This window comes from Stenella coeruleoalba (genome assembly GCF_951394435.1).
Source record: "Stenella coeruleoalba genome assembly, chromosome: 2".
NCBI lineage: Eukaryota > Metazoa > Chordata > Mammalia > Artiodactyla > Delphinidae > Stenella > Stenella coeruleoalba.
This window is the reverse complement of record NC_137147.1, coordinates 83,760,135-83,774,872: the sequence shown is the minus strand read 5'-3', so window position 1 is coordinate 83,774,872 and position 14,738 is coordinate 83,760,135. Positions and strand designations below refer to the sequence as shown.

At 52.6% G+C, this 14,738-nt stretch overlaps 3 protein-coding genes across 4 annotated transcripts in view; 1 reads left to right on the top strand and 2 right to left on the bottom strand.

Annotated features, from left to right (window-relative positions):
- DNAJC17 (DnaJ heat shock protein family (Hsp40) member C17) overlaps positions 1–14,737 on the top strand; it is a 38,517-nt gene extending 23,780 nt beyond the window's left edge. The window contains exons 2-11 of one of the 2 annotated variants that reach the window (XM_079913715.1): positions 4,271–4,340; positions 4,639–4,697; positions 4,923–5,010; positions 6,747–6,838; positions 7,079–7,175; positions 7,779–7,822; positions 8,250–8,324; positions 8,859–8,939; positions 9,435–9,545; positions 14,546–14,737. In XM_079913715.1, the coding sequence (XP_079769841.1) occupies positions 4,271–4,340; positions 4,639–4,697; positions 4,923–5,010; positions 6,747–6,838; positions 7,079–7,175; positions 7,779–7,822; positions 8,250–8,324; positions 8,859–8,939; positions 9,435–9,545; positions 14,546–14,668 (840 nt within the window). In that variant the 3' untranslated portion in view covers positions 14,669–14,737. Of the gene's footprint in view, positions 1–4,270; positions 4,341–4,638; positions 4,698–4,922; positions 5,011–6,746; positions 6,839–7,078; positions 7,176–7,778; positions 7,895–8,249; positions 8,325–8,858; positions 8,940–9,434; positions 9,546–14,545 lie in introns of both variants that reach the window. The other variant, XM_079913714.1, reaches the window with a different exon arrangement.
- Positions 2,193–3,857, bottom strand: LOC307182715 (syntaxin-12-like; the record flags this gene model as incomplete). The annotated part of the gene is made up of 2 exons (XM_079914167.1): positions 2,193–3,592; positions 3,728–3,857. 2 exons carry the CDS (start codon positions 3,855–3,857, stop codon positions 2,886–2,888), a joined length of 837 nt encoding a protein of 278 aa, XP_079770293.1. The 3' UTR covers positions 2,193–2,885.
- On the bottom strand, positions 11,706–12,233 carry LOC307182505 (uncharacterized protein C15orf62, mitochondrial; the record flags this gene model as incomplete). The annotated part of the gene is made up of 1 exon (XM_079913838.1): positions 11,706–12,233. The coding sequence occupies one exon, from the start codon at positions 12,231–12,233 to the stop codon at positions 11,706–11,708; it is 528 nt and encodes a 175-aa protein (XP_079769964.1).
- Position 14,738: the final 1 nt, after the last annotated feature.

Sequence of the window (14,738 nt, the reverse complement as noted above, 5' to 3'; positions counted from 1 at the left end):
CCCATTATTATATAATTAGTTTTTTGTTTGAACAGTTTTGTTTTCCTGTTTAAGTGAGAAAAAAAACCAATCTTCTGATATAGAACATATAAAATGAATTATAAAACACAAAACAAGGGCTTCCCTGGTGGCGCAGTGGTTGAGAGTCCGCCTGCCGATGCAGGGGACCATGGGTTCGTGCCCCGGTCCGGGAAGATCCCACGTGCCGCGGAGCGGCTGGGCCCGTGAGCCATGGCCGCTGAGCCTGCGCATCTGGAGCCTGTTGTCCGCAACGGGAGAGGCCACAACAGTGAGGCCCGCGTACCGCAAAAAAAAAAAAAAAGAGTAAAGATGACATTCCAAGTGTGAGACTATATATAAAACTATCACCTCCCCTTCCCTTATTATTATTTCTTAATAGTGAAAAAAGCTAGATTTTGTTATTGTTGTCATTTCTTTTTAATGGTGAAGACCTAAGTTGGGGTGGGAGGTGAACATAGGCGGGCAGTTGGGAAGGTTGGGGAGCAGGGAAGCACATCTACACCCTCTCTGCTCAAAGCCTGTCCTGGGAGTGGTTCCTGCTTCCTCAGGCTCAGCCAGGAGAGCTAGATGGGCTTGGTTGCCCTGCCAGGTGAAGGTGTGTTTCTAGGCGTGGCCCAGCAGGTGGCAGCACACCCCAGAGGTCCTGGGCTAGGTGGCTCCTGGCCCTCCTTAGCTCTGGAGGTGGGAGTAGAGTTAGGCACCTGCCCACAGGCCCTCCCCTGGGGGTGCTGGCTGCTTGCCTCCGAAGCCCCTTATTTAGCACACTTTGGATAGAAGTGTTTATTGGTTCCCTCTGGGAAGCCTGGGAAGCCAGTCTTCTTAGCTACTGGTAGAGGTTCTGGTCTAGAGGCTCCTCCTCCCAGGAGGTTTGAGCAGTAGGTAAGGTGTGCAGGCAGAACTGAGAGCAAGGCCTCAGGAAGCAGAGGGTAGCTTCTGGGATTTTGTGCTCTGCCTTCCCTTATGTGTGGGGAATATATAAAAGAGAATCTTGGTGGCTATGTTTGCTTATTTTTGCTAATTTTTACTAATATAAGAAATAAAACATTTTCTTTTTAATACAGAGAGGTGCAAAGGTAAAAACTAAAAAAGGACCATAGCCTTGCCACCAGGATAACCCCTGTTATCAATAAAAAAGATAATAAAGTAAGACATGTTTAAGGTTTGAAAATTTGAACTACAGAAAAGTATAAAATGAGAAGTAAATGTTTCCTTCCCCTCCACTTTCAGCTTCTTTGCAAAGGAAACCACAAGTTTATGATTGCTTTCAGGAAAGAAGAGAAAACAAGGGCTGTGCACATGCCCGAGTGTCTCTAACTATTTACATTTCTTTTATTTTCTTATTTTCAACCCCAAAATGATCATTGTATATACTAAGCCTTGTTTTTTTCATGCACCATACCTTGAAGATATTTCTTTCTTTTTCTTAAGTTGAGGTATAATTGGCACATTTTGTACAACATAATGCTTTGCTATTTGTTACCATACATTATTATGATTTTTTTTTCTTGTGATGAGGACTTGAAGATCTTTCTAGAAAGCACATACAGACTTCAGTCTATGGTAATTTTTTTAATGGGTCTCCATTGTTGGAGATTTTGGTTGGCTCCACTTTGGGGCTAATATAAACTATGTTTTAGTGGACATCCTTGCATATTTATTTTGGCATGCTTCTACAAGTCCAAATTCCAGAGTAAGTCAAAGGGAAAGTACATTTAAATTTTTTTTTTTTATGTTACAAGACAGCAATCTTTTATTGAAACAGTTTTGTCTAAAACTATGCATGGAGAGATTAATCTCTTGTTCATAAATTAGGATAAGTCTAACATCACTATTCCAAACCAGTATTATTTACAAAAAAGAACCTTTGCTTTATCGCCAGGTTCACAGGACTAAATGTTAAACCAACTTCAGTCTAGCTTTTAAAATCTTCCTGCCATCAAATGCCCAGCAAACCTTATTAGGGTAGGGGGCAGCCTTTTGATAGCAACATTCATCATTTACCAGGAATGCAGAACCACAACTGAGCAACAACAACAAAAGATTAAATCATTCCAAACAATTCCTATTTGCTCTCCAGAAGAACGCTTTGTCTAATTCTCCCCTTCTATACAGACAGGTGGGAGAGGAACCCCACAGAGAATCATAATGTTAATTAAATTAAACTCTTCAAAAAGTGAACAAGATCATTTAATGTATATATGGATGAATTGCAGTCGATGACACTAGCAGATAATAAACTTAAACCCAGATTAACACACACCCCAACAGCTGACCAGCTCAAATAGTTACTTCTTATTTAATCTGGATCACCTGTGCAATTTTTTATTCTCTAGTTAAATACATTGCCAAAACCTTTCAAAGCATATAGGGGGCAGGCTTCTTAGAAATTCAAACAAATATTAAATAATAAAAATTGCTGGCTTATTATACAGTTTCTGACAGACTCCAATATGCTGGGTGACAGAAAGTAATTCTATCTCAGTTGCTAGTAAAAAGGTAAATCTTGTATGTACATAGAAAGACAATATTACAAGACTATAGTGTTACCTACCAAAACAAGAATATCTAGAATGTAATTTTCAGTAAACACTTGGGACGAAGGGCAATCAGAATATAAGAGAAAGCAAAATCCACATAAATTAATTCTTAATTTGAGAAATCAATAAAATGTATACATAAATTGATAAATACTGTCTCCACAGGTCACTAATTCCAAGGACTAGTTAGTAGTTAGTTTCTAACTAAATTATTACAGGACATTCTGGTGTATTCTGTCTTCTTGTGATCAGTTTGTTCTGGCAAGACTCCAGCAAGCACTTGCCCTTGAAAACAGCTCAGCAGGAGAAGGCTCGGAGGCAATCACTTCATTTATTAACTAGCCACAAAATAAGTCCCAAGATTACAATAATCACTGACAGGACAAGCACCAGGATACAGATCTTCTTGCGAGATTTTTTCTGATAGTAAGCAGCTCGCTGTAACTGATCAGTGGCTCTTTCTACATGCACCTCTGAGCTTTCCACATTGGCTTCTATGCTGTCAATGAGATCACCTTGGTCATGGATCATCATTGCCAAATCTTTAAATATCTGAGTGACATCCAAAATATCAGCCTCCAGCTGCTGAATTGCCGTTTCCCTGTCTTTAATAAGTTCCAAATCCTGTTCAGTGATGGCCACCTCATCCTCCTGGCTCTGCATCTGGTTCCACTCCTCATGGCTGTCAGATGAGACGAGTTGCTCCTCTCTTTGCCTCTCCTCCACAGAAAGACGAGATCCAGCTCTTGCTCTGGCAATACTCTCCTTTTCCTTTTCAGATACCCTTCTCTGCACAGCCTGGAAATTGTTTAAGGCTGCAGAGAAGTCATTCATGAGACGTTCCTTCTGAAGTTTCTGCTGGCGCTGTTCTGAAGTAGATGAAGGAAGGGGCAAGGACCCTAATTCCTTCAGTAATTCATTTGTTTCCTTGGCAAGCTGATTTGTAGAGTGCTGTAACTGTTGCAGATTTTCCTGTAGCTTGCTTGAATCTTGCTTAGTTCCTAGTTGGCTCATCAAATTCTTTATCTGAGCAGCTTACAAAAACACAGATGTGTTAATAGCCTCTAAGTCTGTTAAGAAACAATAATTAAGCAAAATCTTCCAGGTGATTGCTGAGTGACTCTTCTCCTAAGTAGAAACTGAACAACTTAGTCCTTAGCAGCAGGTACACGTTATTTCTCTGGCTTGGCTGATCCTCTGGATGTTGCCGCTGCACGTCTGGATGATGCTGCTGAAGTCCCAGAGCGGGGTCCCCGAGGCCCCCGGGTTCCGGTACATATCTAAGGGACTGTAGGACATGATGAGGAGCCGAGACCGACCACATTTTAAATTTTGATGGCTAAATTTCCCTCCAGGGCAAAAGGTTGCCCTGGTTTACATTACATGACACCATGAGTGTGTGAGAGTGCCTGTTTCCGGGTGGCTATAGGGACATCTGCCCCCCGCCAGGAGCCCTCTGACATCCACAGTGGTAAGACTGGGTGCTCAGCGGAAGCAGGCCCAGCCCCTCTGCTGCAGGGCAGTGGTCAGCTCCCTCCACGGCCTTTGCCTCCACTGCAGGTCTCCTCTGTGGTTGTGAGGTGACGGTTTCAGTGTGGCAGCCTTTCTTTTAGCGATGGAGAGCACTCCCTGGATTTCCCTTATCACTTTAACAATGTTTTCCTTTCCGTCCTGGGGTGAGAGAGTAAATAACCAAATCTTGACTCTTCCAGGTAAAGAAGGCATATAGGCAGAAGGCCCTCTCCTGCCACCCAGACAAAAATCCGGATAATCCCAGAGCAGGTAAGCCTCTCCTAGGCATGGGGAGAAGGAGGCCAACCCACCTGGGTGTGGTGTGAGTGCCGTGGGAGGCCAACGCACACAGCCTGGCTTTGGGCGCTGGGCCCCAAGGCTGCACTTCGCATGTTAGGAGCATCTGGTCAATTGCTGATGCACTCACCCTTCCTTGCTAGTCCATCATCTGCTGATGTCTGCTTTTCTAGCAGCCTGTGGCTTCTTTGAGGTGCTCTTTTGAGGGAGTACACCATCATCAAGTCTAACTTTACTTTTCTCCCCTCTCTTTTTTGATCCCTATGTTTAGTTGAACTCTTCCATCAGCTTTCTCAGGCCTTGGAGGTACTGACTGATGCTGCCGCCAGGGTAAGCTCATCCTTCTCTATCTAAATTACTCCACATTTATAGACCACTGTGTGCTTCATCCTCTATACTTGGCCATGCATCACAGTCCTTGCTGTCCTAGCCTGGAGACCCTGTCACCAGACTGCCTCCTGATGGTTCTAGGGCTAACGGCAGGGCCGGGGAGGTGGCTGGGCTCTGTGTGTGTTCCCTGGCTGACTGCTCCTCTGTGTTCCTTTCTTCCGCCAGGCTGCATATGACAAGGTCAGGAAAGCCAAGAAGCAGGCAGCAGAGAGGACCCAGAAACTTGATGAGAGAAGGAAGAAAGTGAAGCTTGGTAGGTGACATCGTGGTGCTGGTAGCCTGCAGTTTCCCTGGACCGCTTTCCTGCAGCTCCCCCACCTTTCCTCCTGCAGCTTCAGTTCCAGCAACTCAGAGCTTGGCGGCCCCGGCTCTGGGCAGAACCCTGTTCTCAGGGGCGGCTCCTAAAGGACAGTCATAGGAATAATAACAGTGACTAGGTGTGCTATTAGCTAAGCGCTGTGACAGATGTTTTAGTGCCTCCTTTAATTATTACAACTATCCAAGGAGCTGGGTGTTATGAAACCCACTTTTTATAGACAAAAGAGGCTAAGGCACCAAAAGGATAAGAACTTGCTGGAGCCAGGATTTGAACCCACACGGCATGAGTACAGTCAGCGTTCTTGGTGGCCATGCCGTCCTGGATCTTTTTCATTCGTCCCAGCTCTGCACAGAGCTTTCACTCCGTGAAATCCTCTCAGAAGAATCCAAAGAGATCCAGGCATTTGTCTTTTAAGAAACAGCTTTATTGACATATGTTTTGTATATCATATCATCCACCCATTTCAAGTGAACAATTCAGTGATTTTTAGTAAATTTACCAAATGGTGCAACTATAACTCTAAATCAATTTTAGAACATTTTCATCACCCCCATAAGATTGGTCCAAGCATGCTTTACTCGATTTTTCTCCCCTTCCTCTTGCCTGCTTCACATCCATATATTTATTATGTACATATACCATCCCAGTACATCCATCAAAAACAAACAAACCTGAAGAGTTTAGGTAAGTAAAGTGAACAGAAAACAAAGTGGTGTGTCCCAGACCTGAAAGAAGCATTTGTCACAGCAGCTGGCCTGGGACAGGGCCACAAGCAGGTTTCTCTTGGAAGGTGGGAAGGCTCCAGGACCTGGGGTGATGTCCTTGCATGGTGGCTGCCATCCCTGTAGGAGCCGTTGTAGCCGGGTCCACAGTGAGGCTTGGTAAATGTGAGTTGAGGGGGGAGGTAGAAGATTCCACCGTGAGACTTCCCTGGTGGTGCGGTGGTTAAGAATCCGTCTGCCAATGCAGGGGACACGGGTTCAATCCCTAGTCCAGGAAGATCCCACATGCCGTGGAGCAACAAAGCCCGTGCGTCACAACTACTGAGCCTGCGCTCTAGAGCCCGCAAGCCACAACTACCGAAGCCCACACACCTAGAGCCCGTGCTCCGCAACATGAGAAGCCACCGCAATGAGAAGCCCGCGCACTGCAACGAAGAGTAGCCCCTGCTCGCCACAACTAGAGAATGCCTGCGCGCAGCAACGAAGACCCAGTGCAGCCAAAAAAAAAAGAAGATTCTGTGGGAACTCAAGCTCAGTGGTGGGAAGAGCATCAAAGCCATGGCAAGGTCGCAGGTCAGGCTGTGGTGCCAAACCACAGGAACAGAGGCCAGGAGCTCCACCCACTGGCAGCCCTGACCCATGGCCCTGGGCTGCTGACATAAGCACCCACCCACACCTTGTTCACTGTTTGGAGAACCAGCTTAGTCAGCGTGAGCTGCTTTAACTTTTCCAGACCCCGGCCACTCAGCTGGATCCTATTCTCTTCCTTGTTAGGACTTTTCTCAATGGAAATTAATTTGGGAGCACATAGGCATTGAGGGAGGGGCCAGAGTTACTGTATAGGTTCATGCTGTGTGAGACTTTGGGGAAGCAGCCAGAGCCTGGTAGGCTGGGGCCATGTAGAAACTGCTTAGACCAGACATTGGGTCATTCAACCCTTGTTCGTAGACCTGGAGGCCCGGGAGCGGCAGGCCCAGGCCCACGGCAGCGACGGGGAGGAGGAGGAGGAGAGCCAGAGCACCGGGACACTAGAGCAAGAGGTGAGCGTCCAGGCACTGCAGCCATCTGCAGGGGGAGGAGGCTGGTGGAGCAAAGGGGTTGCTGTGGCTGGAGAGGGCATGCCATTTCCACTTTCTTCTGTGGGATCTGGGTGATCTGTCCCACCTGCAGGTTGCTGAGCCTAGCTTGCAGGTGGAATGTCCCAGGGACCTTTGCAAGGTGAGCCAACCTGGAACTGGATCTGCACAGAACTGTCACCCTCCCCAACTCCCACTCTGCAGATCAGACGCCTGCGAGAAGAGGGTTCCCGGCAGCTGGAGGAGCAGCAGAGGGTGATCCAGGAGCAGATACGCCAGGAACGGGAACAGAGGTTGAGAGGTGAGAGTCCGTCCCCCAAACCTGCCTCCCACTCTGAGGCAGCTCTTGATGCCCAGAGTGGCCACAGTGGCTGCTCAGGGAAGTTGTTCTGGAAGCTTCCACCTGCTGGAACCCCCTGGGCACCCCACTTGGACACATGCCACCTGTCTCTTCTTACCAGTTCTCTGAGGCCTATTGGATTTTCACTCTACCTGCGATCTCCTGGCCCCATTTATCTTAGTCCCAAGCAGAGCTGGCTCTATTTTGGAGCAGATCACCAGGGCGGGGCGGGGAAGGCTCTGGGGTACTTTGTTTCAGTAGAATTGTGTGGTCTATACCTCTACCTTCTGCCCCCCATAGGTGTTCATAGCCCTTCGTTGGCAGAGCGCTGACCATGGCCTTCAGCAGGCAGCTGGGCAGCTGTCCCAAGGTGACAGCTCCTCAGGGTTGGGGTGGGATTGCCTCTACTTGCCCTACCAGGCTCCACAGCAGGGCGGGGCAAATACTGCCCTTGGTCAGGAGTGATCTTTTCTAGGTCCTTTGGCCCTGGGCTGTGTCTCCTTTGGGAGAGAGAACCTCTGATTCCATCATATTCTACCTTGCTAATTTTCCTAAATTTTCTAGGAATGGCAGAAAATCCTGAAAGCAAAGGAACCCCCAAGCTAAAGGTGAGCCCTGCGGATCTATGGGCCACCTCACACCATCTCCTCTCAGCAGAACAGATGCTTCCATGGGCACAGGTGCTTCTGGCGGGGACGCTGGATCTCTGGGAGCCACACCACTACCCACATCCCATCCTTCCATCTTCCCACTGCCTGGGCATCAGGATGGCTTCTCAGAGCTGGCCGTGAAAGGCTGCAGTGCAGCCCTCCCTGAGGCCCTCGAAGGAGAGCATCTTATAGGGTTGGAAGCGTAGCTGTGGGTGAGCAGGCCGCCTGCCTGTCTGTTTTCAAGGGGAATGCATTTGGGGGGGTGCTCCTTGGATTACCAGTACTTTGAAGGGGGATGTCTGCTCAGACTGTAAAGCTCAGGTGCAGGGTCTGGTTCTGTTGAGAAGTCAGTGTTTAATGGTGACACTCACTGCTGTCTTTTCAGCTCAAGTGGAAGAGCAAGGAGGCCAAGTCACAAGGCGGCTATTCCAGAGATGTCCTCCTGCGGCTTTTTCAAAAGGTCTGCCCTGCTGACTTCCCCCTAACCCATCGTCTCAGGCCCCACCTCAGCCCAAACCCCAGGATCTCCAGGCCTAACCTTCCTTCCCATCTCTACCTGCCTTTTTTTCTGTGTCATAGACCTTCTCCCCAGGCCACGGCCTTCCAGTCACTCATGTTGCCATGTTCCCCTTCCCTTGCCATCCTTAGAAGCAAAGGGCTTGGCTGCGTTTGTGGGGCGAGAGGAGGCTATTGTCTGGCACCAAAGCCCCATCCTCTTCACCTCCTTCAGTTGCTGAGGCAGCTGTGCGTCTCTGCTGGTCTAAATTCCCACGTCTGCCAAGCTCTCCTTTGCTGTCCTCTGCATTCCCGAAGGGCAGGGGAACCTTTCTTTCCCATCTCTGATATCCCCTTTCTGGTTGAACCTAGCAATGAGAGGTTATACCCCGGCTAAAAATGGCCTAGTGGCCTCTGGGTGGCTCAGGCTTGTCTCTGGTGTGAGCTGGGCCATCCTGAAGGCTGAGCCACGCTTACCGGGACCCCCTTATCCTCACAGTACGGAGAGGTGCTCAACCTGGTACTGTCCAGTAAGAAGGCAGGCACCGCCGTGGTGGAGTTTGCAACCATCAAGGCTGCGGTGAGTGCTATGTGGGGCTTTGGGGGCTACCGACAGCCCTGCCTTTCCAGGGGAGGAATCCAGTTCTGTAGGCCCTCTGAGCTTAGGTGTCCACACTCCCAGGGGATCTCTGGGCCAGCTCAGAGCCAAGATTTCCCAGAGCCCCTCCAGCTCCCAGGAGTAGAGGCACAGTGAGTGAAGGGATGGACAGGAGAATATTCCGGGGATGGCTTCATTTCCTGCTGCCTGGCTCCACACCCTCCACCTTCCCCTGGAAGCCAGCACGCCTCCAGGTTGGAGCCCTCGCACTGCCTTCTCCCCTTCCCCCACTCCCCAGTCAGAAAGCTCACGTGGCGCACAAGGAAGGTCAGAGCTTCAGCACACCATTGTATGAAGTTTGCTGTGCTTTGCTTGGAGGATGAGAGCGCTGGTTCTGGTTCTTTCTGTGGGGGTAGCGAGAGCCACTTTGTAGCCGACTGGAGTGATGGGACCAGGACCGGATACTGTATTTGACAGGAGCTGGCTGTCCAGAATGAAGTGGGCCTAGTCGATAACCCTCTGAAGATTTCCTGGTTGGAGGGACGGCCCCAGAGCACAATGGGCCCTAACCACCCAGGACTGTCCCAGGTAAGAAGCCAGGCCTCACGCAGCTGGGCCTGCTCAGGCTTCGGGGCGCCTCTTCCTGTTTGGGCTCTTCTCAGGGCCCTTTCCTCGCAAATCCCAGTCATCAGGAATATGGAGAGATTGGCAGGACCACCAATCCAAGCAGGAGGACTGTGATTCCTTGCTGATCCCCTTTCCTCTCTGAGTGCCAGCGGGGCCCACCCTATGCAGACCTCTTAGACCTTATTTTCCATGTTCTGGTCCCCTTTGGGGTCTCTCATCATCACCCAAAGACATTGTCCTGGCCTGCGGGTCGCTTGGTTGCAGTGTGAAGCATTTGGCGCTGAGATGACCTGGTGCTTCAGGGAAGGGGCCGGTGATGAGGGTGGCTGCTTCCTTCCCCAGCTTCCTTCCAGGTGTGTCCATGGCTGTCCCAGATGGGGACCTAATATCAAGAGGCAATATCTCCTCTTTAGAAATAACACTGACTACCCTGCCGACACTGAGGTGCTGCCTGGTGCCCGACTTGTGGTAAAGCATGCACTTGAGCTGACACACGCCCAACACCGGCTCTTAGTCCTCGCGGCTCCACTCCCATTGCCTCAGGCACCCCACCACCATGCCCCTCACCTGGCCGTGAGGATGGGGAGCTCTCTGGAGTGTGTCCCAGACCCTGGACAGAGGAGGCAAAGGACCTGGTCTGAGCTTGACTTGGGATCCTTCTTTAGAGACTGTTTCCCCACGGTTAAGGCCCAGCATTTCAGAGCCCCAGACGGCACTCCACAGGCTGTGTTACAAAGAGCTCTCTTTATCACCATCCCACGGGGGCTTTCAGTTCAGCACAGCCACACAAGAGGAGGGAAGGGGGAGGGCACAGGTTTGGGTTGTGGAGGTGCTGTGTGTCCAGGCTTCCCTTCCCCCTCTGCCACACCTGGAAAGGCCTGGGGTGTCAGAAGCTCATGCGGCCAACTGGGCTCTGCTCCAAGTCTTCTGGCCAGGCCTCAGAGTGGGGTCGTAGCCCCGTTGTCAGAGGTTTTGAGCAAAGCAAAGTTCCTCAGTCCTGGTGAGGATTCTGGAGACCAGCTTGCCTCTTCATTGTGACAGCTCTGAGCTTCGTGTCTGTCCCTGATCCAGTCCTCCCTCCCATATTCCCATGGGCTCAGGAAGGAGGGAAACCTGCCACTGTTTTTTGTTGCATTTCCCAAGGGCTCCCGTCACTAATAATTCTGGGAATTCCCCACAGCCCCCTTTCGCAAGCTGTCTGTGCCTGGCATTCCCTAGAGCCTCCTTCCTTGGGCACCAGGGAGTGCTCGTGCTCCGGGCAGCTGTACTGGCACTTTGAGTCTCTCATGCCCCCTTTTCCGCTAGTGATTTGTTTGGCGTTTTTCCAGAGTTACACTGTGTATCTCTACCTGCCTCACTCTTCCTACTCTGTCAGCCCCTCCCTTCCCTCGCAGGCCCCATATGCTTCCCCCTTCCCCCCACCAGGCCCCAGGCCATGGTCTAGGCCTGTGCTGCCCAGTAGAACTTTCTCCAATGATGTTAACGTTCACTCTGCGCTGTCCAGTGTGGTAGCTGTTAGTCATATGTGGCTGTTGAGCACCTGAAACGTGGCTAGTGTGACTGAGGGCTGAATTTTTAATTGTATTTAATTTCAATTAAACAGCCACGTGCAGCTAGTGGCTACCATACTGTACAAGGTCACGCCTGTTTCATCCCTCTCCCCTTAGGTCTCCCACTTTCCTCTCCAGCCTGGATTGGACCACTTTTGCCCTGACCTGTCCTGTAACCTCATTCTGTTGACAGTGGCTTCAGAGGGAGCTGGCACAGGGCACCCATCTGTCGTGCCCAGTCTGCACGTCCTCTGCTCCTGGACTCACCCCTTATGCTTCCCTCCCTCTCTGCTGGCCTCTGCCTGGTCCCTGTGGTTGCAGGTGTGGCCTCCCTTTCCCAGCCTAGCTAGCTGCCTTCAGGGCTCCTGCCAGCAGGTGCCCCCCTCACATTTCCAGCTTGCCTCTGTACCTCTGTCCCTCCACTCTGGGGTGACTCAGAGAACTGTTCAGGACCCAGAGGGAAGGCAGCGACCTGGATTCCTATCCCTACCTTAATCCACGACTGTCCCCGCCTTCTCTGGGTCCCCAGGCTTCTGGCTCTTTCACCCACCTCTGCCCACCCTCCCCCCATTCAGAAGCTGGGCTCACTGGGAAATTGCTCCCTCAGCATCTGTAGAACTTCCTCAAGAAGCGAAATCCCTAGGTCAACTTTGAAGGAGAAGAAGGGATCACTGAGGTCTGGAGCAGGTGTCCTCTGGAAGGGGGGCGTGTCTGAAAGGTCCTCGTCGGAGTATTGGTAGAGGGCGTCCGCCAGGGAGAGCGCGGAGGGCAGGGTGGCAGAGTAGGTTGCAGTGTAGGTGGACGGGGACTCCAGGATGTTGGGGCAGCTGGAGCTTTCTCGGTAGAGGCGCGGGGGTTTGGGCGGGGCCAGCAGGGTGGCCCGGGGCTGCTCGTCCCCCCACAGTGGCAGGCGCCGGCCATCTGGCCTCCCTCGCAGCTCCCGGACGACCTCCCGGTTGCTGTACTCCTCGTGGTCCCCTCCAGCCGTGCTGGCCTGGCTGAGCACGCTGCCCTGTCGCCGCAGCCTCCGCGGCCGCCGCAGGCTCAGCCGCTTGAAGAAGGAGGCGCTGCGGAAGGAGCCTTTCCGCCAGATCTCCATGGGGCCCCAGGGAGCCAGCAGACAAGCCTGGAACCTCAGAAGCCCGGTTCAAGGGCAGCTGGGGGCCTTCTGGTCCCGCTGGAGCAGTGAACAGCGAGAATCAGGGAGGCAGCCTTCGCTGGCAGAAGCAGAGGCCTCCGGGTTTCTGCTCAGCAGGGACCTTCGTACGCGTGTCCAGGAGAGCCGAAAAAGCTGAGCGTTCCTGGTGACGGGAGTTTCCCAGAGGGACAGGAGTGGCCTGGTTACTTGATAGGGCAGTGGAAAAACCCCAGGAGGAAGAAACAGCACTCCACTCCGTGGAGCCGGAGCGAGGGCAGCTGCGGCGCGACCCGGGGTGGCTCCTGGCTCTGCGGGGGCTGGTCTCTCCGCCGCTGGCTCCCAGACTGATCAGTGGCTTGGCTGTTTGTGCCAGTGTGTGGCGGTGGAGACGTGTTGTTGTCTTCGGCTGACTCAGTCAGGTGGGAGGCTGGTCTCGTGCTCTGAGGTAATCGCAGCTTCCGCAGGCAGGGATTGGGGCAGCGGCAACGCCCCGGGGCACCGGGGAGCCTAACATTCCTCTGGGGACCGTCTGGGGCAGCCCTGCTTTGTGTGTCACCACGCTGCCGCCTCTTCCTCCACAGCCCAACGCCCTGCGCCCTTGCGGGCAGGCCTGGCCCCCCAGCTCCCGTAGGTGTGGGGTGAGGACCTCCGGGAGGTGGGAGCTAATTGAAAGGCAGGTGTGTGGAATGACTGCTGGGGAAGGAAGAGGACTGTCGCTGGTGTGAGTGACCGGCCCTCATTAGCAGAGCCTGCAGGGATGGGGGGAAGGAAGGAGGCAGAGGGTGTGTTAACGGGGAGCAGCCCTGTGCCTATAAAGGGCTGGCTCCTCCCAGGGCCAGGCTCGGGGCGTGCCGAGGGTGACTTCAAGTTTTCTCAGCAGAGCAGCATTACCTTGGGCGGGGGGGGGGGGGGGGGGGGGGATTGCCCTCCCCTTGGCCTGACAGCAAGCCTGGCTGCTCCATTTCCTCAGCCTTCCTCGATTTTCCCAGATAGCCTCAGGGCAGGAAAGGACATTTGAGAGCCAGTGTCCTGCCTTCCTGGGGGGCTGCCTGGGCCTCATTTGGGTTCCTGCCTCTGGGGAAGGGGCTGGGTCAAGGCTAGGAGGTGGGCCTGGCTGGGAGGGCAATTCTCCTAGGAACCGCGGAGGCCTGGGAGGAAGGAGGCATGGGGCTGTCGGGAAGGGCAGGGGGATCTGGGCTGGGTAACACTTCCTGGTTCTGTACACCCCTGACTCCAAACCAGTTGGCCAGGGCCTGGCATCTTAACCCCAGCCACTCCCTTCTAATTCCCCGAGTCACTGACCACCGAACTTTTTTCCTGGCCTGTTCCAAGAAGGTGCATCAGCTCGGGGTACTGCGAAGCAGGTCTCAGCAGCTCTCTACTGTGCAGCCCCCCTGGCCTGGCTCCCTTCTGTGCCAACTCTGGTGGGCTTCATACTTCTTCATGCAGCTTCAGCTGCACAGAGGGAGGAAGTGATTTAAGTGCCACTGCAGACCTTATCAGGGCATGGCGTTGGCGGCTCAGAGCTCTCCTGTAGAGCTGCCTCTCCACCCCACAGCCTTGGCCCACTGAGGTGGTCATTTATTATTCTTTTGATTATGAAAATATTGCACCGTTCAGTCCCCCACACTGTGCGGGCAAGATCATAAAAGAAAAAGCCACGGGCCCTGCCCTCCAGGAGCCCTAGTGTGTATTTTTAGGAGGCAAGCTGGCCTCATGCTTGTTTCTCTCTCCTTCTAGGGTGGGGCTGAGTGAGGCTGTGTCTAGGGTAGGGTTCCCTGTGCATCCTCAGCAGGAGCCAAACCACAGGGAGGGTGGGCAGCTGGGAGGGGTCAATGCTCTCACCGCCACCTGGCAGAGTGGAGTGTATTTCTGTGCCTCTGACAACCCCCCTTCACTGGTAACTTGTGAGAAGCAGAAGCCATGGGGTGGAGGAAATGAAGGGATGAGGGCCTGGCTAGAGCATGAGGAAATGATTCACCTGAGCTGACTGTAGATGTGAAGGGCCTGGGAAAGGGGAGGTGGGGCGGGGTGATAGCTGCTTGAGATGGGCTGAAGGGGAGCCAGCTGAGAAGCTGGCCTGGGGCCAAAGGCCTGCTTGCTCTGAAGGAACATGGGTGAGTTGGGATTGCAGGATGTTCCAGGGTCCTTCCCTTCCTGGGCATCCTCCCTCCTTGACTCTTGGCGGCGGCTGTGCCTAGGCCCTGTCCTCCGAGTCTGGAATCCGTGGGGCTGTGCCCTGACGCCTCCGTGTCCTCCCTCTGTCCCCCCAGGGTTCCGTGCGGTCTGAGAGGGACTATGAGAGCCTCGTCATGATGCGCATGCGCCAGGCAGCTGAGAGGCAGCAGCTGATCGCCCAGATGCAGCAGGAGGACCAGGCTGGGCAGCCCACGTAGCCTCCTGCCTCCAGCCCTCCCATCCCACAGCCCTTTTCTTAAACGTCACCAATAAACTTTTTTTTTTTTT